This window comes from Nannospalax galili, unplaced genomic scaffold, assembly GCF_000622305.1.
Source record: "Nannospalax galili isolate Female #2095 unplaced genomic scaffold, S.galili_v1.0 scaffold833, whole genome shotgun sequence".
Classification (NCBI taxonomy): domain Eukaryota; kingdom Metazoa; phylum Chordata; class Mammalia; order Rodentia; family Spalacidae; genus Nannospalax; species Nannospalax galili.
Window position 1 is genome coordinate 1,027,516 of NW_008333374.1, and position 22,202 is coordinate 1,049,717.

Here is a 22,202-nt window from a genome sequence, read left to right on the forward strand (position 1 = left end):
AAAAAAAAAAAAAGAGCCGTGGTGGCGCATGCCTGTAGTCCCAGCAGTTGGGAGGCAGAGGCCGGCAGATCTCTGTGAGTTCAAGGCCAGCCTGGTCTACATAGTAAGTTCCAGGCCAGCTGGGGCTACAAGGAGCTCAAAAAGACCAAAAGAAAGAGAAGATTCTCCTTCCCTCTGCCTGACTCTGCTCCTATTTGAGACTCAGCTGGTGCAGACCTCCATAGAACTAAGAGACTCCATTCAGCTATTCTGTCAAAAGATCCAAATGGAGAGATGGCTCAGTGATTAAGAGCACTGACTACTCTTGCAGAGGACCCAGGTTCAGTTCCCAGCACCCACATGGTGGCTCATAGCCATCCATAACTCCAGTTCCAGGGGATCCAATACCCTCTTCTGGCCCCTATGGCATTGCACAACACAGGTGCACTCAACATACATGCAGCCAATACACATACACATAAAATAAAAATAATAAAATATTTTTTTTAAAAAAGATCCAAATTGCTGGGCATGGTGGCACACGCCTTTAATCCCAACACTCGGGAGGCAGAGGCAGGCGGATCCACTCTGAGTTCGAGGCCAGCCTGGTCTACGGAGTGAGTTCCAGGTACCTGGAGCTACAGGGAGACAGAGACCCTGTCTCAAAAAGACTTCCCACCCCTCAAAAAAAAAATCTGGGTGTGGTGGCACACGCCTGTAGTTCCAGCACTTGGGAGGCAGAGGCAGGCAGATCTCTGTGAGTTCAAGGCCAGCCTGGTCTACATAGTGAGTTCCAGGCCAGCTGGGGCTACAGGGAGACCCTGTCTCCAAAAGACCAAAAAAAAAGATCCAAATTGAGTTGGACATGGTGGCATGGGCCTTTAGTCCCAGCACTTGGGAGGCAGAGGCACATTGATCTCTGTGAAATGGAGGCCAGCCTGGTCTACATTGCAAGTTCAAGGCCAGCTGGGGCTACCCAGAAACCCTGTCTCAAAAAAGATCCAAATTGAACTGGTTGTGGTGGCACACACCTGTAATCCCAGCACTTACAAAGTGGAGGCAGGAGGAGTTCAGGGTCATCCTTGGCTATACAGAAAGTTCAAGGCCATCCTGGGATATAGGAGAACCTGTCTCAAAGAAAAAAAAAATGGCTGGCAAGGCAGCTCAGCAGGTAAAGATGATTGCCACCAATCCTGACAACCTGAGTTTAGTCCCAGGACTCACATCATGGAAGGAGAGAATCAACTCTCACAAGTTGTCCTCTGCCCTCCACATGCACACTGTGACACATGCGCACCCACACACATTCAAACACACAATAAATGAATAAATAAATGTAATAAAGAGAAAAGGAGAAACACACAAAAGATTTGTACAGATGTGCATGGCGGTGTACTCCTGGGGACCCTGCCTCCCCAGTGCTGGGATTAAAGGTATGTGCCACCACCCAGCTTGGTTTAGTTTTGCTATCATATTGGGGTGCTGGGATTGAATCCAGGGCTTTGCCCATGCTATGCAAGTGCTCTACCGCTGAGCTGTAATTTTTTTTTCTCTAATTTTTTTGAACTAAGGCTTGAATGAACTCCTGATCCTCCTGCCTCAGCTTCCAAATACTGGGATCACAGGACTGGTGTACCACCACACTCAACTGTAGCTTAGTACATCATTGTACCATCATTCCCCTGCTCATGAGGAATCGCCTTTGCCTTGTTCTCTGTGAACCGTAGGTATACCCTGAATTTGAAGATCAGAGGGCTTGCCTGCCGTCCGGGTCTTTCCTGACTTGCTCCTCCGACAACACCATCCGCTTCTGGAATATGGGTAGCAGCTCTGACACTCAGTGCCAGAAAAACATCTTCAGCGATGTGAGTGACTTTGTTGTGATCTATTTTCTGGAAGAGTGAGAATCTCTTCATAGAACCTGGATGCAGGCTTCCCCATGGGACAAAAACCTGGAACCAGGATGGGACAGTCTCATTCCCTTCTTTCTGTCTTTGTCCCTCCCTTTCTCTGGTGGCACAATCTGTCCTTTTCCCTCTGTCTCTCAGCTTCTGCTCACCAGGTGTGTGTGGCCGTGGCTACTCCGGGTAGCTAACACACTCGCGGGAGGTGAACTTGCTTCCCAAGTTTTGAGTGGGAATTCCAAGAGAGTACTAACAGGAAGAGCCAGGCAGGGCCTCCCCCATCCAAGTAGCCACCATGGAGACCTCAGCTGGGGTGCTGGTGGGATCGTGGAGAGAGGCCTTGTGGAGGCTGGAGAGAAACAGTTTGCTGAAGAAATTTTAGTCAGTATTGCTAGGTCATGGAGGAAACTGGAGCTGGGAAATGAATCATGCATTCATTTATTTTGCCCATGTTTGCAAAGGTCTGTGCCAGGGTCTGGTTACATGCTAAAATGGACCCTTCTGTCCTTGTGGCATCTGTAAGTCTAATGAGAGAGGCAGACAGTGATCCAATGAATTATTCTGTATGCTGTAAGTACCATGAGAGAAAATGTCAGGATGCTAGTTGTATGCGTAGCAGTGTTATGGGATCTTGCCTGGCACAGCAGCAGCAGCACACTCTGGAAGAAGCAGTTCAGTGACTAGAGGGCTAGGAGGAAGCAGAAGGAGAGAGTTCATACCTCAGGAATCCCCTAAGCAAAGGCCTGAGGTGGGGCAAAGTTTGCCGAGTAAGAAAACATAAAAAGTCAGTGTGGCTGCAATAACATGGGCCCTTGATGCAGGATACACATGACAAGTGCTGTTGTATTACTTCCCTCACCTCCCAGACAACAGTGCTATCTTTTACATGATAGAAAAACCCAAGACTTGCCAGGCATGGTGGCGCATGCCTATAATCTCAGTATCTGAGAGGTGTATTGGTTGCTTTTCTGCTGCTGTGATAGAACACCATGACCAGGGCAACTTATAGAAGAAAGTATTTACTGGGCTTACGGTTGCAGAGGGATCAGAGTCCATCATGGAGGTGGGGGTGTGTGGCAGGAGGCAGCTGCAGCAGAAAGCTGAACGCTCACATCTTCAAGCAGGCATAGGGAGCAGAGATACTAAAAACAGTATGATGCCATGTACTCTCAAACCTGCCCCCAGTGACATCTTCCTCCAGCATGGCCTCCTAAAGGTTCCATGACCTTTCCCAAACTGTGCCACCAACTGACCAAGTATTCAAATAATTGGAGCCTCTGGGGGATATTCTCATTCAAACCACCACAGGAGATAAAGATAGGAGGATTCAAGGCCAGCTTGGGCTACATGAGACCCTGTCTCAAAAAGCAAAATAATGACATCATCAACAACAAAAACCTTAAAACTCGGTTTTCTGATTAAGGAAGAGTCTGGAGGTGATCAATCTGGGCTGTTTTGGCAGCTCCAGGAAGCTCTTCCATCTCTCCATTCCAGAAAATAGCTGCCATCCTCATGAGCCATCATATCCGAGCTCCATGCAGCCAGATGGAGGAAAGGCAGCAGACGTGTCCCACAGCCTTCCACCTCATTGCCCAGAATCCCATCTAGCTGCAAGGAAGACCCAAAAAGGCAGTTACTGTTCTGAGCAGGAAGTTCCCAACTCAAAACTTGACTAGTATTATTCAAAAAGTGCCTGGCTACAAGGCGGCACAGTGCTCCAGAGATGCTGCTAAGTTCCTTGTAACGCTCACCTCAGCCTCTCCTTCCCACAGACCCTGCTGAAGGTAGTGTATGTGGAGAATGACATCCAGCACCTACAGGACATGTCCCACTTCCCAGACCGGGGCAGTGAGAATGGGATGCCCATGGATGTGAAAGCCGGGGTTCGAGTCATGCAGGTCAGTCCTGATGGCCAGCACTTGGCTTCAGGCGACCGAAGTGGAAATCTGAGGCAAGTGGCCCTGGTGGTGGCTAGTGTTCACCTCCTGGCCCCAGCTGGGGGTCTCAGGGCACTGAGGTGGAGTCCTGATCTTGGACTTCAGCTGCCCATTGGGAATAATGGACCCTCAGTAGTAATCCAGTTGCCAGCAAGCCCCCCTAGAATACTTCAACTGGGAAGGGGTTGGGAACACAGAGTTCACCCAGGTAGGGCAATAGAAGGCTTGGGCCACCCAAAATGGCTATTCTTTGATTTTGGTTGGGTTTTTGTTTGGTTTGGGTTTTTTTGGGGTGGAGGGTATTTTTGAGACAGGGTCTCCCTGTAGCCCCAGCTGGCCTGGAACTCACTATGTAGACCAGGCTGGCTTTGATCTCACAGAGATCCACCTGCCTCTGCCTCCCAAGTGCTGGAATTAAAGGTGTACACCACCACGCCCGGCATCTGATTTTATTTTTGAGACAGTCTTATATGATAACAGCCCTAAGAGGCTTAGAACCTATTATGTAATCCAGTCTAGTTTTGAACTTGTAATCTCCCCACTTCAGCCTCTAGAATGCTGGGATTATAGGCATAAACCACCATGCCTGGCTAGTAGGTGCTGGCAGAACATGAGCTCTGTCCCAGGGTCCAAATTTAAGATGATCAAGTGACAACTCCCACCATCTGGGTCTTGGAACTCTTGGGAGATGAAAGCCAAGGCAAGTGTGGAAGAGGCTGTAAAGATACACCCCACAGAGTGGCCCGTGGGCCTGGAGAATAGCTTCTCAGTTGTCCTGTCTTCCTGTTGTCCAAGAGGAGCAGAGAGTGTAGTTTTTTGTTTGGGGTTTTTGTTTTAAGATTATACTTAACATTGTTGATTTACTATTGGGTGGGCAGATACCAGAACTCAAGTGTGGAGATCAGAAGACAACCTGCAGGGGTCGGCTCTCTACTTCTACACTGGGTCCTGGGGATTCAGGTCATCAGGTAGCAAGTGCCCTTACCACCATCTCTATGGCACTAGTTTTTTGGGGGTTTCTTTTGGTCTTTTTGAGACAGGGTCTCCCTGTAGCCCCCGCTGACCTGGAACTCACTATGTAGACCAGGCTGGCCTTGAATTTACAGAGATCTGCCTGCCTCTGACTGGGATTAAAATCGTGTGCCCCCACAGCCAGCCAAAACCACTGAGGTTCAGGTGATAGAAATCAAACCTGGGTCCCCTGCAAGAGCAGCTAGTATCTTTAACTGCCAGGCCACCTCTGCAGCCTAGTTTTTTTTACATTTTTTTTTTCTTTGTGAATTTGTATGGTTTTTAAATACTGGCAATTGTGTTATCAGTCACTGAATGAGGCAACATGACTGTCATCTGGCTGCTCATGGTGACAGCTCTTCTGTGAGGACATACAATAAGAAGAGCTAACATGAGTGGAACATTCTTGCCTCATGCCTGGTGCTGGCTAAGCACTGTGTATATCAACTGACTTAGTCCCCTCACCAAGCCTGCTTTGTTTATTTTTTTTTTAATATATCTTTTAACAAAGCATAGGGGTTTATTTACAGAAGAGTGGGCACCCCACATTTATGGCTGCTTGTAAAGTCCACACTCAAATACAGATCCTGTGACCTGCTGACAGCCGCAGAAAATGGTAAGGGAGGTGCCTCTTGGTACCAGGCCTGCTTTGTGAGCTCTTTTACATATGGATGACTCTAGAAAGACCACAAAAACTAGGCTAAAAACACAGTGGACAGTGGAGGAGTTATGGTAACCTTACGACTGATCTGTTTAGAGAGAGTGAGGGAAGTCCAAATTTGAGACTTTAAGAATGAGTGATGAACCAGGCATAGTGATGCACACCTATAATCCCAGTACTTCGGAGGCTGAGATGGGAAGGTTGCTACAAGTATAAGGCCAGCCTGAGGCACATAGTGAGTGCCTGGCAGCCTGGGCTATATGATAAGACCCTATCTCAAGGGGAAAAAACAAAAACAAGGGACTGGAGAGATGGCTCCACAGTTAAACATGCTTGCTGCTGTTGCAGAGTTCAGTTCCCAGCATTTATATCAGGCACAACTGCTAGTAACTCCAGCTCCAAGGGATCCAGTCTTGCCTTTAATCCCAGCACTTGGCAAGCAGAAGTAGGTGGATCTCTGTGAGTTCCAGGCCAGCCAGGGCTACATTGTGAGACCCTGTATAAGTCAATCAATCTTTTTTTAAAGAAAAGGAAACAAAAGAGTGAGAGGTATATCCTTGAGTATGGCCTCTGACCCTTGTCCCTCACCTATGATGCAGCCCTCAAACAAAATGCTAATGCCGTAGAGGGCTGTCCTCAACCCCTGGGTGTGTGTTTTGGCCCCTCAACCACAAGAGGCCTGTGGAGCTCTCCCTGGCTCTGCACTGTTCTCTTTACCATGAGAGTATTCTGGGTGGGAAGCTGTGGTTGAGGATCTCAGGCTACTCAACACAGTAAGGTTCCTGTACTGTTCCTGGAGCCAGGCTGGGGGCTGGGGGCAGGGTACAGTATGTGGTGTGTGTTTCCCAGGGTCCATGAGCTGCATTTCATGGATGAGCTGATCAAGGTGGAGGCCCATGATGCTGAGGTGCTATGCCTGGAGTACTCCAAGCCTGAAACAGGTGAGCCTACAAGCATTGGGGGTAGAGGGCAAAGCCACAGAAAAGGGCAGCTTTGGGACTGTGGATGACAGCTGGAAGTCTTCAGTAAGAGCCCTGTTGCTAGACTCTGGGACCAAGGTGACTGAGACTTCACAAAGTCTGCAGGCTCATGCTGGTCCTAGAGCCTCATTAAGGCCCAAGTTAAAGACTGTGTGAATGAATGAATGTGTGAGAATGTGAAGGAGCTCATCATCCTCATCATCTAGAAAAGATGATAGATTGCTAGGCATTACTCTTTTGGGGGGGTGTCTTTTTGAGACAGGGGCTCCCTGTAGGTCCAGCTGGCCTGGAACTCACTATGTAGACCAGGCTGGCCTTGAACTTACTTAGATCTGCCTGCCTCTGCCTCCCGAGTGCTGAGACTAAAGGCGTGCACCACCACCCCTGGCTAGGCATTACTTTTAAAAAGTTGAATGCCTACAGAAAAATTGTAAAAACATTATAATGAATATGTACAAACCCTTGATCTAGAGTCAGGTTTTTCCCTTTTAAATCCAGTTGACCCTATGACTATATATATGACTTCTGCTTTCCATTATTCTGTGTGTTTACATATATATTCACACCACACATGCAATATAAGGGCGTATACGTTTTGTTTCTTTTGCTGAATGATGTGAGAGTTAGTTGTAGGCTTGATGCCCCAGCCCTCCAGTGCCTGAGAAGCAGTACGTCCATTTGTATGACTAGTGTGCTACGGATATTGCTCAGTGGTAGAGTGTTATCTAGCATGGTAGATGCCCTGGGTTCCATCTTAGTCATATATCCATATATTATTTTTATGCATATGCATATACACAAATCTACATGTATATATATATATTTATGTTTATATACATGTCATATGCACATGTGTACATATGACTGCAGTGCATCTATCAAATCTGGGTATTCCACTCTTAAGCAAGCCATGATCATTATTCAGATTTTGCCAGTTGCCCCAGTATTGTCCTTTATAACATTTTATTTTTTTTTATGTCTTATTTATTTATTTTATGTTTATGAGTATATTGCCTGAATGTATGTAAGTATACCCACATCATGCAGTGCCTGAGGAAGTCAGAAGAGGACATTTGATTGCCTGGAACTGGAGTTAGAGATAGTTGTTAGCCACCATATGGATGCTGGGAATTGAACCTGGGTCCTCTGCAAGAGCTCATGGTGCTCTTAACGGCTGAGCCATTAACTCCAGCCCCAACACTTTATTTTTCTAATCTAGGTTCACATTTTAGGTTGTCTAGGTGTTAATATTTTCTTTATTCTGGAACACTTCCACAGTCTTAATTTGACTTTCTGACTTTGGCATTCTGGAGAGTACAGGCCAGTCAGTCGTTTTGTAGAAGTTTCCTCAGTTTTGAGTTTGTCTGTTTTCTTCATCATTTGATTCAGATGATACATTTTTTGAATATATTTTATTTTATCTGTATGTGTTCTTTTTCTGTTGCTGTAATGAAATACTGTACCCAAAAGCAACGTATAGAAGAAAGGGTTTACTTCAGCTTATGGTTCCAAAAGGAGAGAGCCCATTAATGGTGGGGAAGGCATGGCATGGTGGCAGGAGCAGGAAACTGGCTGATCACATTTTATCTGCACACAGGAAGCAGAGAGAAGGAAGAAGCAGGAAGTAGGGTGATGCTATAAACCATCAAGTCCCACCTCCAGTGATGTACTTCCTCTAGCAGTGTTCCACCTCCTAAAGGATCCAAAACCTCCCCAGACAGCACCACCAAGTGTTCAAATACATGAGCCTATGGGGGACATTTCTCATTCAAACCACCATATTAGGCCAGGCATGGTGGCCTGTGCCTTTAATCCCAGCTCTCAGGAGACAGAGGCAAATGGATCTCTGTCTTGGAGTTCATGGCCAGCCTGGTCTACATAGTCAGTTCCAGGTCAGTCAGAGCTACATAGTGAGACTGTGTTCCAGAAACAGCCAGCCAGGCGTGGTGGTGCACGCCTTTAATCCCAGCACTCAGGAGGCAGAGGCAGGCGATCTCTGTGAGTTCAAGGCCAACTTAGTCTACATAGTGAGTTCCAGGCCACCTGGGCTACAGGGAGACCCTGTCTCAAAAAAAAAAAAAAAAAAAAAGACAAAAAAAAAACAAAACAGGCAGGTAGGCAGAAACCCCACCACATTGCCAGTCTAGGCGGAGCTCTATCCTTGTGTGGTAGATGAGGGTTCCATACAGGCTGGTGCTCTTCTGTTCTTCATACCCTCTAGTGTCTCCTGACTCATAGGCCTTACCTGAGCTTTTCCAGCCTTGGGGGTTATTGTTAGGCCTCAGTTCCACTATGTGACCAGAGCAGTCACAGTCTGAGGGGTCAGGGAGGAAGAAGGCTCTGTGAAAGGAGTGTGGCAACAAGTGGTCAGCAGGACTAGGCTGACGCCAGGGTGATCAGGGCTCAGAGCTGGGGCATGGTTTTGGGTGAGGCGGAAAGAATGTCTGGGCCTCCCATGGCATGCCATAGGGTCAGACTCATCAAGGAAGAATGCTGTGGCTTGCCAGAGTATCTGCTGCGATGTATATGGAACATCCACACATGCCAAGATTTGCCTTTTCTGAATGGGTAATAAGGACTTGGGGGCCTGGGGAAATGAGAGCTTGACCCTTTCTTGGTTTGGGCAACTTAGCTACAGCGCTGGAGCCAAAGACTCCCTTCTCCAAGGACTGGGCAGCTTCTGGCTGCCTTTTTGGGAGGCCGAGACATCCAGGCAGCTGGAACCCAGGTTCTTCCTCTCCACTCACAGGAGTGACCTTGCTGGCCTCAGCCAGTCGGGACCGACTCATCCATGTGCTGAATGTGGAGAAGAACTACAACCTGGAGCAGACTCTGGATGACCACTCCTCTTCCATCACAGCCATTAAGTTTGCTGGTGAGCTCCTTCCTCACTTGCAGGGCCTCTTTGTTTGCAAGTAACCACAAGCATAGAGATGAGGCTGGCCTGGAACGCAGAGAGATCTGCCTGCCTCTGCCTCTGCCTCCTGAGTGCTGGGATTAATGGTGTGTGCCACCACACCTGGCCTCACTTTTCTTTATTCAGCCCAGGATCCTTGTCCATGGGAGTGTGCAGCCCACATTCAGGATGGATCATCCTTCCTCAGTTACACCTCTTTAGAAATTTCCTCATAGACATGTCCACCGGTGTGTGTCTTAGGTGATTCTAAATTCATTCAAGTTGACAACGAAGATTAACCATTACGGGCTGGGGAAATGACTCAGTTGGTAAAGTGCTTTCTGTGTACTGAGGACCTGAGTTCTGGTCTCTAGCACCCACTTAAAAAGCTGGATATAAGCCAGGTGTGGTGGCACACGCTTTTAATCCCAGCACTCGGGAGGCAGAGGCAGGCGGATCTCTGTGAGCTCAAGGCAAGTCTGGTCTACATAGTGAGTTCCAGGACAGCTGGGGCTACAGGGAGACCCTGTCTCAAAAAGACAAAAAAAAAAGAAAAAAGAAAAAGCTGGGTATGGTGGCGCACACCTGTAATCCCAGGGTTGGGAGGCAGAGACTTGAGGATTCTGGGATCTCTGTAGCCTAGCCAATCAGTGAGCTCCAGACTTAGTGACTGTCTCAAAAACTAAGCTGGTAGTTAAATTTGTGGTTATTTCAGATACACTGAATAAAATGAGATGATGTTTAAAAATAAAATAAAATAAAAAAATAAAAACAAACTGGCAAGATAAAGACAGGCAGTTATGAATGTTTGCCACAAAGTCTGACCAACCCAAGTTTTAACCCCCAAAACCCACATGGTGGAAGGAGAGGGGCGGCAAGTTGTCCTTTGACCTCCACATGTGCATGTACAGTAAAATAAATGAATAAACAAATTTTTAAAACTAGGTGGAAAGCAATAGAGGAAACTATCTGACATTGACCCCTGGCCCTTACATGTGCACACAAAGGTACATACACCCACACATGTGCATACACCACACATACACATAAACACACACAAAGATGAACCATCACAACATAGACCTCATCTCAAAAAAAACAAAAATGTCAAAGTGAAAGAGCATTTTATATTTTTGTCTCTTCAGAAAAAGCAGGAGCTGCGTGTGGTGGTAAATGCCTGTAATCCCAGCCTTGAGACATAGTAGGAATTTGAAAGTTTGGCCCCACCTGATCTACATAGTGAATTCCAGGCTAGCATGGACTACATAGGGAGACCCTGTCTTGAAAAACACACAAAAAAGTAGAGGTCCAGATGACAATACAGTCAAGTATAGATGACACTAAAAAGAACGAAAAGGGGCTGGAGAGAAAGCTCAGCGGTTAGGAGCACTGGCTGTTCTTGCAAAGGACCCAGATTTAATTCCTAATACCCACATGGCAGCTAACAACTGTCCATAACTCCAGTTCCAGGGGATCCAATGCCCTCTTCTGACTTCCAAGGGCATTGCCGGACACAGGTGCACTTACATACATGCAGGCAATACACTCGTACACATATAATAAAAATAATTTTAAAAATATAAAGAAGAAAGATCTAGTAAAGTAGGAACACATAGACTCAATGGGTAACCCACAGTCTGACCTACAGTGGCCTTTCATTTAATAAATGGTCTCCATCCAGGATAATGACTGGCCAAAAGAACAGGCCACCTTCTGAGGGACCTGGCCCTTCACCAGAGCCCCTGGCCAACCTGAGAAGATGCAGCTCTAAACTGGGTTCCTGGTGCCCTGCACTGGTGGCTTGCCTCACCCTGGGCAGTGTCCAGAACTGATTGGTAAATGTGAACTGGGCTCTGGCCTTTCAGAAGCTCCCTGCTAAGGTAGGATGCAGTCTTTTAACTGTCTTCTGTGAAATACATATCCAGCCAGGTGTAGTAGCACACACCTGTAATCCTAGTACTTGGGAGGTATAAATAGGGAGTGGATCAGAGTTCAAGGCCATCTTCAGCTACATAACCCAGGCTATCCTGAAACTTTTAGCGCCAAGGATGACCTTGAGCCTGATCCTTTTGCCTCTATCCTTCCAAGTGCTGGGATTACAGGCAGCACCACCACCACTGACTTTCATTTTGTTTTTTCTTGCAGTGCTGAGATCTTGAGCATTTTAAACAAGCACTGTACCAATAAGCTACATCCCTGGCCCTTAGTTGTGTTTGTGTCTGTGACAGTGTCTCACTGTATAGCCCAGGCTAGCCTAGAACTTGAGTTCCTCAGTCTCCCAAGTGCTGGATTACAAAATGCTAGGATTAGAGGCATGCGCCACCACATCCAGCTCTCAAGATGTATCCCTAGTCTTTGTTTCCCTGTGTATGCTTGCTCTGCCCAGGCGTGCCTCCCCTGGGTTCAGCACTCTCCCACTCCTCGCCTCCTCCAGGAAGCCTTTTTTGTTGTTGTTGCTGTTTTTGTTGGGGGGGGGTGCTCTTTTTGAGACAGGGTTTCCCTGTAGCCCCAGCTGGCTTAGAACTCGCTATATAAGGCTAGAGAGAGGCTCAGGGGTTAAGACACTGGCTGTTCTTGCAAAAGGCCTGGGTTCCAATCCCAGTACCCACATGGCAGCTAACAACTGCTGGTAACTTCAGTTCCAGGAGATCCAACAGCCTCTTCTGTCCTCTGCAGGCACTGCACAACACGGGTGCACTTTACCTACATGCAGGCAATACATGCATATACACATAAAAATAAATAAATATTAAAAAAGAAAAGAAAAAGAACTTGCTATATAGACCAGGCTAGCTAGCCTCAATGTCACAGAGATCCACATGCCTCTGCTTCCTCAGTGCTGGGACTAAAGGCATGCTCCATCAAACCTGGCTCAGGAAGCCTTTCTGAATCTCAAAAAGTTGGTTGCTTACCCTGCAGTGGGATTCCTTAGCTCCTTATTCCCCAACCTGCACAGCATAGGCTAGCCCTGCCCAACTGCCTCCTCACCCCCTCAGGCACCAGAGATATCCAGATGATCAGCTGTGGGGCCGACAAGAGCATCTACTTTCGTAGTGCCCAGCAGGTAGGCGAAGTGGCCTCCTTGGGGGTAGGGTCAGGAGCTTGTCAGGGGTGTCCTCTGAAGGTCTTGCCTACCCTGCCAGACCTTGGACGGACTGCACTTTGTCCGTACCCACCACGTAGCAGAGAAGACCACCTTGTATGACATGGACATTGACATCACACAGAAGTACGTGGCTGTGGCTTGCCAAGACCGCAATGTGAGGTGAGGAGCTCCCTGTGCCCTTCGTTGGCCTGGTCTGGCCTGGCCCCAGTGTGTTTCCAACCAGGCCCAGCTGGGACTTCACTAGGGCTGTCTTCTCCTTTGCTGTCTGCGTTCCTCTCCTGTTCATCTAGTCCCTGAGAAGTTGGATTTAATTATCCCTGATTGATGGACCTAGTGGGTGTTCATTGAAGCCAGACTCCCAGCAGGGTGTGTGTTATAATTAATAAAAAGAAAGCCATACCAAAGAGATGGCTCAGCAGTTAGAGTACCTACTGCTCTTCCAGAGGACCTGAGTTTGATTCCCAACACCTAAGCAACACACAGCAGCCTGTCATCAGGATTGCACTCATGCACAAACCCACACGTACATATACACACACACACACACAATTTAAAAAATAATAACATTTTTTTCCTTTTTTTTTTTTTTTTTTTGTCTTATTGAGACAGGGTCTCCCTGTAGCCCCAACTGGCCTGAAACTCACTATGTAGATGAAACTCACTATGTAGATCAGGCTGGCCTCAAACTCACAGAGCTCTACCTGCCTCTGCTTCCCAAATGCTGGGACTAAAGGTGTGTGCCACCATGCCTGGCCAAATAACATATTTTTAAGAAATAGAAAGGTTCAAGGTTTATAGAAGAAAGCTGGAATGAAATTATCCTTCAACGGAGCTTTGTTAGGTGAGTTATAGACTCATGGCATGGACAGCCATGATAAGGCCCTGAGAGACAGCTACCATGTATTACATGATACAGGTCCTGAAGAGAGAGGCAGAACCTTCAGTCACCCAGAACATTCGGAGGGTTATAGCATCATGTCATATACAACAGGGTCCTGAAGGGAGAAAAGGCTTTCAATCTAGACTATTAGGAGAAGTTAGCACATTGTACTATAGACAGCCCAATGGGGTCCTGAAGGGAGCAACAGACCCCTCATAAGTTCCATAAGACAAAGGGGGTCTCTGGCTCCTTCAGGTTTCTGGAGGGAAGCAGGATAGAAGGTTCCATGTGACCTATAAGTTACAAGGCTGTGATGAAAGTAAATAATTCAGTTGTCTCACAGCTGTAATGGGGAGAGAAAGAACTCAGTTCTTTGTGAAAGTTACAAGGCCACAGCAACTCTGTGGCTGGCCAAGAGAGAGAAAAGAGAGAGAGAGAGTTAGAGTTGGAGTTGTTAGTTTGGGCTGATTTGGGGGAGAGAGTAGCAGCTAGAGGATCTGTGATCTCAGTGTGGTGGTGTGCTCCTGTAATCCCAGGACTTTGAAAGCAGAAGTAAGAACATCATCAGGAGTTCAAGACCAGCCTTGGCTGAATGGTAATCTCAGAGTCCCTTGGCTACATGAGACCCTGTCTCAGAAAAAAATAGAGTGAGAATATAAATGAATGAATGAATGAATGAGTGCATGAGGGTTTCACCAGACTTAGCCACCAGATCTGCAGGCTTGTGGCTGTCCCCTAGAAGCTTGTGTGGGTGGCCAAGAAGTTACAGACTCATCACTCCTTCACATCTTATTGAGCCCCATATGGGCTGGTCTCAGCAGTGGCTGGGCAGCCATCCCTCTTCATGTAGCTCACTGCTCACTGGAGGCCAGAGTGCCAGTGAAGTGCAGAGTGGTCAGGGGTGTGGTGGGAACCTTGGAGGTTGTGAGTGGTCTGGAGGAATGGACAGCAGGTCAAGCCTGGGGAGTGTGTTCTCTGCCTCTTTCATGGGCTCTGCTCTAGTTTGCTTTTGCTGTGTGATAAAACACTGACCAAATTCATCTTGGGGAGGAAGGGGTTTATTTCTTCTTACAGTCCATCATGGAGGGAAGCCAGGGCAGGAACTGAAGCAGGAACAGAGGAGTGCTGCCTACTAGCTTCCTTCCTGGCTTGCTCAGCTGCTTTTCTTTTATTTATTTATTTAATTTATTTTATTATTATTATTATTATTATTATTAGTCCAGACTGGCCTTAAGGCTGCAATGTAGTTGAAGATGACCTTGACCTTGAACTCCTTGTCCCCTCACTTGAGTGCTGGGATTACAAGTGTGTGCTGCCATACTCAGTTTGCAAACATTTATTTATAATACACAGAGCAGGCGGTGCATTCAAAGTTGTGGGAGGCACAGTCTCTCTCTGCTTTCAGTCCGTTTTTACATAGTGTGACTGGATTAGCAAACTGTCAAAATAATCATGCTAACTGGCCTTGAACTCACAGGAGATCCACCTGCCTCTGCCTCCCAAGTGCTGGGATTAAAGGCATGCTCAGGCCTCTCTGTGCAGTGATGGGACCACCTATGTCAATTAGCAACCAAGAAAATGCCTCACAGACATACCCACAGGCCAGTCTGATAGAGAAAATTCCTTAATTTAGGCTCCCACTTCTGGGGTATGTCTAACTGTGTCCAGTTGACAAGAACTAACTGGCACAAGCTCCTTATACCTGGGGCTGAGCCCTAAGCTTGCTGGGAAAGGGAGCAGGCACTAACTCAGAAACACTCCAGTATATAACCTCTACCTCAGCCCAGGCATCAGATGGAGGCAAGAGGTAGCAGAGCTTCCAGGGCAGAGGAGCATGGCAGGAGCCAGGGGAAAGCAGGGTAGGGTGGAAGGGGCTCTTAAGCCCCACATTGCATCCCCCCTCCCAGGGTATACAACACTGTGAACGGCAAGCAGAAGAAGTGCTACAAGGGCTCCCAGGGTGACGAAGGGTCCCTGCTGAAGGTGAGTGGGCGTTTCTAGGTAAGAGCTACACAGAGCCCTGTCCAGCTACCTCAGACCTGTGTCCTTGGTGCTTAGTTAAGGGATCACATGCTGGATAGCACCTGCTCAGGCCTGGCTACCCAGGATGCTTGAGTTGGGGTAGAGGGAGGGGCTCTAGTTTTGAGTGGCAGTAGGGTGTGGTGGGAAGAAGCAAAGAGGCCTGCACTCCTGTCCTGACTTGGGACCCACCAGACACAGGACAGGAGGGTGCATCCCAGAGCCTTTGACCCAGGGGAGTTATTCTGAGTTCAGGCTCCAGGCTCAGATCCCAACTCTGCCTCTGCCTGTGTAACCTTGGGCAGGTGTTACCTCTTAAGCATGTTTCATCATCTGTCAAATGCAAATGAAACAGCTTCTGTCCTAGGGTTGTATTCTGGAGGGTTAAGTTTGCAGGCATGCAGCACTTAGCCCAGGTCCTAGCCACCATCATTACTACCCTGGTGGCTGCTCATTTCACCTGCAGATGGGAGCAGGAGTTCCTGCCCTGCCAGGGTGTGTCACAGAAGGGCTTGAGACAATTCCCTATACCAGGTGTCCAGCACAAAGGGGAGTGAGGTATTGAGATGTTTGGCCCAGGCTTCCCAGTAGGCAGCCTGAAGTAACTACATTTGACTCTTTCCACAGGTCCACGTGGACCCCTCAGGCACCTTCCTGGCCACAAGCTGCTCAGACAAAAGCATCTCAGTGATTGACTTTTACTCTGGTGAATGTGTTGCCAAGATGTTTGGCCATTCAGGTGGGTGTGGCTCTGCCCTTCCACCCCTACCTCCCACAGCCTGACTCAGTAAGGGCAGTGTCTCTGCTTCGCTTGCAGAAATCGTCACTGGCATGAAGTTCACCTATGACTGCCGTCACTTGATCACGGTATCTGGAGACAGGTAGGACAGGTGTGGAGGCTGCCCTTGGCTGGGCCTCCCTCTGGGCATGGGTGGGCATACGCTAAGGGCAAACGGATTCAGACGCAGCATGCTGTGCTTGCAGCCTACCTGTGTGGAAAGTACTTCAGAGCTTCCTAGCTTACTCCCACTTTGAGTAGTGTGTCTGCACCTTGGTGTCACATCCACCCTGAGTTTCATCCTGGATCTGTCACTTAACTTTCCTATGACCTTGAGAGGCCAGTTCTCCTTTCTGAGCCTCAGTTTCTTTTTCTGTAAAAGAGCAATACTACCATCCATCTTGGAAACTGTGATGAGAATTGAACAGATGATATATAAACCCTGTATCATGAGATTGATCCCTTTGATTCACAGCTCTGTCCCCAAAGCCCCTGTTCTTGAGTCTTGAGGCTCCAGAGCAGGCTCTGGTTTGCGGGGATATAGATCAGACAAAGTCCTGAGCCCTTGTGCTAAGTTGACGGGTTGTCTGGGGAGTGGGATCTTGGTGGTTGTGACCCAGGGGACTGGGGCTCCAAGCTTAGACATGGCAGTGACTCTCATGTGTGCTGTCCTCTCTTTGTGCCCGGCCTCTGCAGCTGCGTGTTCATCTGGCATCTGGGCCCAGAGATCACCTCCTGCATGAAGCAGCACTTGATGGAGATCAACCACCAGGAGCAGCAGCGGCAGCCCAAGGACCAGAAGTGGGACAGCCACACCAGGTCTTGACAACCCCACGAGGCATGACACTGGAGAAGTGGCCAGGGCCAAGACAGCACTGGGCCCTGCCCTTAGTATAGTTTGGCTGGGTGGGGATGGTAGACTTTGAAAAACAAGCTTCCAGCGACACACAAGAAAGGTTTCAAAATGTAGAAGCCTCATGCTTGGTGAGCACAGTGATGGAGAAAGCCAGGGACCAGGGCCTGACTTGGCTCACAGTGGGGAGGAGGGCTCAGGAGTTGGCTGTGGTGAAACTGAGCGTCCTCAGTGTAGAGCTGGTGGTCCTTCACTTGTGTGAGTCTCCTAAGCGTATACTTCTTTAGTCTTTATTCCTCACACAGATTGTTTGGAGTGAATTTGGGTTCTGATTTTTGACAGATTGTTGGCTGTATAGCCCAAGCTGGCCCTGAACTCAAGGCAGTAAGTCCTCTTGCCTCTGCCTGCCAAGTATTGGAGTTACAGGCATGAGCCACAGTACCCAGCTCAGGTTCTGATTCGTGACTGAAGGTGTTGGGAAGTACTCATTTTTAGTGAGAAGTGTTTTAGGGTTTCTTCTCTGCTGCCTCTGGGTGTGGCCCTGTCTCTCCTTGGAAGCTTTGCTGTGACCTCCCAGGTGCCTCTGGACTGAGCCCAGCTACGGGGCCTGAGGTGATACTGGAGATGTCACAGGCTAGGGTGTCAACTGAGTGTGCAGCTCCCCTTGGGGCTTGGTTTTGAGGCTCACACCCTACTGTGTGGCTACAAGCAGGGTCCTGGCTGAAGTGTGGCACAGGCCCAGCTCTAGGCAAGCCCCTACCTACCCCACCTTACATATATTTCTTTCCTTTCTGCCTGCTTTCCTTTAGCCAGGAGACATATGTGACCTTGCCCAGCAAGATTGGCTCCCTGAGCCCTGGAGAACAGACAGAGGATGAGATGGCAGAGGACTGTGACCCAGAAGAACTGCTGAAAACGCCTTCCAAAGAGAGCTTGGATCCAGGTAGGGAGGAGGGCCCATGTGCAGGAGCCCTGCTTTGAGCTCCAGTGGCCAAAGAAATCATTGCTGGAACTTACCCATTTCTTGCTTTGTGTCCTGTACATACTGAAGCTCCATAATGTGTCTGTCAAAACTCAGTATCTTGCCAACCAGACTCTTGCTGGCTTGTGCTAAACAGAATTTTTTGGTTGATGTAACTGAAAAATCAAGATTGGTTTCAGGCACGGCTGGATCCAGGTAGTCAGGTGACACTCATTTTCCAGTGAGTGTTGTGATGCATGCTTGTTGTAATCCCATCACTCTGAAGGTAGAGGTAGAGAAACAGAAGTTCAAGGCCAGCCTCAGCTACATAATAAGTTTGATGTAGAAAATGCCAGCCATGTCTACATGAAACTTTAAAAGAAAAAAAAAAAACATTTTGCTGGATGTTGCTGCTCATCCCAGTTCTCAGGAGGCTGAGGAAGGAGGATTGTAAGTTCTCCAGCCTGAACTACATAATGAAGCCCTCTCTCAAAACCAAAAAGAAAGAAAGTAAATGAAGATATTTTTCTCCATCTCATGGCTGTTCTCTTCAGGTCGTTTTCTTGTGCGCATACAGACTCTCCTTTTCTAGGGGAGGAACTTCCTGTAGCAGCTGTAGATTTATGAAACTGCAGAGAAATGTACTCTACACTCTTTCCTAATATCTCAAGCAAAGTTCTGGGCTCATGTTTCTGATACAAACCATGGCCCATTTCTGAATCAATCACTGTGATAGACCAGGCCCAAGTCATGTGATTGGTACTGAGGCCTGAGGCTTTAGTCAGCTTCACTCAAAGCACCTGACCAAGATGGGGAATACAGGGGGGCTAAGGGAGTTCCCCAGGGCAAAGCAGGGTACTACTAACAGAAGATAGAACAGATTGTTTGTCTACAAAAGGGAAAGCACTAGCTCAACTCCATGAAACACCAGTTCTGTCCCTGCCTGATCCCCTACATCTGCCCTTATAGTTGCAAGATGGCTGCTTAAGGTCCAGGCATCAGAAATGGTAAAGGATGAGTGACAGGCCCCTCTCAAGAATCTCCTTTAGATGATATTCTTAGCTGGGCCTATGGTGCAGGCCTGTAATCCCAGCTATTGTAGCCCTAGCTGGCTTAGAACTCACCATGTAGACCAGGCTGGCCTCGAACTCACAGAGATCCACCTGGCTCTGCCTGCCACCTGAGTGCTGGGCTTAAAGGTGCGTGCTACCATGCCTGGTTAGTTTTTCTAATTTCACACCACACTGTGATGGAAGCTGCACCCCACTTGGCCACCTTCTTGGGCAGCTGACTGATTTTCCAGAACAGATACCGGGTCCTTCTGTTCGTACTTTTGTTCTGTTAGGATAGATCTCCCTGTAGCCCCAGCTAGCCTGGAGCTCACTTCTGTAGACCAGGCCATGCATCAGTGCTATGCACCAACCTCCAGTGTTTTAAAAAAGAACCCCAGGAGCTCTCCAAATTCAGTTGGCTACCCTATCCAAAATTGTGTTACCCTACCCCCACTTCTTTTTTCACAGTGCTAGGGATTGAACCCAGGACCTTGCACATGCCAGCCTAGCACTGTGCTACTGAGTTCTATCCCCAGCACTCCCCACACTCTCTGTTTTGGTGTTTTGAAATGGGTTCTCACTTTGTAGGCTGGGCTTGCCTGTAGCCCCAGCTGGCCTGGAACTCACTGTGTAGACCAGGCTGGCCTTGGACTCACAGAGATCCGCCTGCCTCTGCCTCCCTAGTGCTGGGGATTAAAGGCAACTGCCACCATGCCCAGCCTTCTTTTTTTTTTAAGATTTTAAATATGTGCACATGTGTCTGTGCACGTGTGTGCAGGTACCCATGGAGGTGAGAAGAGGGTGTTGGATCTCTTGGAGCTGGAGTTACCGGCAATTATTAGCCACCCTACGTGGATGCTGGGGACTGAACTTAGGTTTTCTGCAAGAGCAGTACACACTCTTAACTGCTGAGCCATCTCTTGAGGCCCTGGCCCCTGAACACTTGATCTTCTTGCCTCAGCCTCCTCCATGCTGAGATTACAGACATACCACTGCACCCAGCTTCCCACTCCCTTTTTTCGCCTTTTTTTTACCAGTGTGTCTTATTGTCTGCATTTTAGCTAGTGAGATTATCTTTTTATATTTTAATTATTTTTATGTGTATGAGTGTATTGCCTACATGTGTATAAGTGCGCCTGTGTCATTCATTTTTCTGCAGAGGTCAGAAAAAGGTGTTGAATTCCCCTGGAAGTGGGGTTAAAATTGTTGTTAGCCGCCATGTGGGTGCTGGGAATCAAATCCAGGTCCTCTGTAAGAGTAGCCAGTGCTCTTAGCCACTGAGCCATCTCTCCAGCCCGAGATTGAGCATCTTTTGATCCATGAGTTTGCCTCTCCTTTGGAAAATGCCCAGTTGTATGTATTGCCCATTCATCTCTGAGGTTGCTTATCCTGTCTTCATGTATCCCATGTGTCTTTGCAGATCCTCAGTGCCTGCTGACCAACGGCAAGCTGCCACTCTGGGCAAAGCGGCTGGTGAGTCTCCTGGAATGGAATGCCTAGGGACTGGCAAAGGAATCACCCTCTGTTCTTCCTTCAGGAAGCCCTCTTCTTTTTCATGTATGTCCTTTCCTCGGAGAACCCTGTCACACTGTCATTCTCAGCTCAGGCAGCCATTGGTTTGTGCACCTGTGTGCCCCAGGCCTGCTGCTTTCTGGCTGTTGGAGGTAGAACAGTGAGCAAGGCAGTCTCACTCTTCCCAGGCTCACTTGCCCATAAAAGGACATGGGGAAGGGACAGTAGCCACATTAAATAAGTAAGACATATAGTATGTTGGGAGCTGATACATGCTGGAGAGGAAAAGACACTGGGGAAGAAAATAAGGGAATGTCCAGAATGTCAGTTTAGGGGCAAGTGGAACCTGGGAAGGTAGTAACACAAAACAGATCAAGAGACAAACAGGGAAGAGGCCTAGAGGAGAGGCTGAGGATGGATCAGTAAAAGAAAATGATGGGTGGGTTTCTAGAAGGATATTAAGGCTAAGGCCAATCAGTTTGATATGAGGAAAAGAAAACATACCAAGATAGCATTAAGTAGAAGGAATAATTATTGACATGGATGATAAACAGGCTAGGAACTGGTGGGCAAGAAGCTGGTAGTGGAATCCTAACCTCTAGCCAGGCCTGGTGATACAGACCTGTGATCTCAGCTACTCAGGAGGCTGAGGCAGGATCACAAGATCAAGGCCTTCACGGGTGATGGAATGAGTTCAAGACCATCCCGGGCAACTTAGTAAGACTCTGACTTGAATTAAAAAGTAAGTCAGGCATGGTAACTGGCATACACCATAATCCCAACATTTGAGAGGTATAGGAAAAAGCATCAGTATAAGTCCAGACTATGCTACATGGATGATTCAAGGCCAGCTTGAGCTACATGAGACCCTGTCTCAAAACAAATAGTGTTAAGAATATACCTCTGCTGGGTATGGCGGTGTACACCTTTAATTCCAGCACTCGGAGGCCAGAGGATCTCTGTGAGTTCCAGGCCAAATGGGGCTACAGGGAAACCCTGTCTCAAAAAGACCAGCAGACAAACAAGATAATAAGTAAAAAGAAAACTAGAAGTTGGGGTTATAAGTGGTAGAGCACTTGTCAGGGCAGGAACCTGGAGCACAGACCATGGAGGAACACTGCTTACTGGCTTGATCCCCAGCCCAGTGCTCAGCCTGCTTTCTTATACAGTAGGACCACCTGCCTGGGGGTGGCACCACCCACAGTGGGCTGGGCTCTCCCACATCACTCAACAATAAGAAAATGCCTCACAGATATGGCCACAGGCCAGTCCAATGGAGATAATTCCTCAGCTGAGGTGCCCTTCAGCCAGGTGTGTCAAATTGACACTAAAGCTCAAATTTAATCCCAGTACTTCAAAAAGCAAAAAAGGTTTTCGAGTTTACTTCATACCTAAGGTCGTGACCTTAATGCTCACACAGGCCCCAGGCTTCTTCTTGCCTGCACACATTATAGAATGACATTTGGTAGACATTAATAGCACACTCCATTTAAAAAAAATTTTTTTAATTTTTATTTTATGTGTATGAGTATATTGCCTGCATGTATGTAAGTGCACCTGTGTCATGCAATGCCCATGGAGGTCAGAAGAGGGCATTGGATCTCCTGGAACTGGAGTTACATATGGTTCTTAGCCACCATGTGGGTGCTGGGAATCAAACCCAGGTCCTCTGC

The 22,202-nt window shown here is 47.9% G+C and overlaps 1 protein-coding gene across 2 annotated transcripts in view; it reads left to right on the forward strand.

The window, feature by feature from the left end:
* The window catches only part of Wdr62 (WD repeat domain 62), a 44,169-nt gene that overhangs the window by 16,040 nt on the left and 5,927 nt on the right, over window positions 1–22,202 (forward strand). For both annotated transcript variants that reach the window (XM_029561094.1, XM_029561095.1), the window contains exons 10-21: window positions 1,707–1,844; window positions 3,656–3,834; window positions 6,342–6,433; window positions 9,222–9,347; window positions 12,365–12,432; window positions 12,512–12,633; window positions 15,262–15,337; window positions 16,001–16,112; window positions 16,191–16,254; window positions 16,848–16,970; window positions 17,814–17,947; window positions 20,438–20,490. In XM_029561094.1, coding sequence (XP_029416954.1) covers window positions 1,707–1,844; window positions 3,656–3,834; window positions 6,342–6,433; window positions 9,222–9,347; window positions 12,365–12,432; window positions 12,512–12,633; window positions 15,262–15,337; window positions 16,001–16,112; window positions 16,191–16,254; window positions 16,848–16,970; window positions 17,814–17,947; window positions 20,438–20,490 — 1,287 coding nt within the window. The remainder of the gene's footprint in view (window positions 1–1,706; window positions 1,845–3,655; window positions 3,835–6,341; window positions 6,434–9,221; window positions 9,348–12,364; window positions 12,433–12,511; window positions 12,634–15,261; window positions 15,338–16,000; window positions 16,113–16,190; window positions 16,255–16,847; window positions 16,971–17,813; window positions 17,948–20,437; window positions 20,491–22,202) is intronic.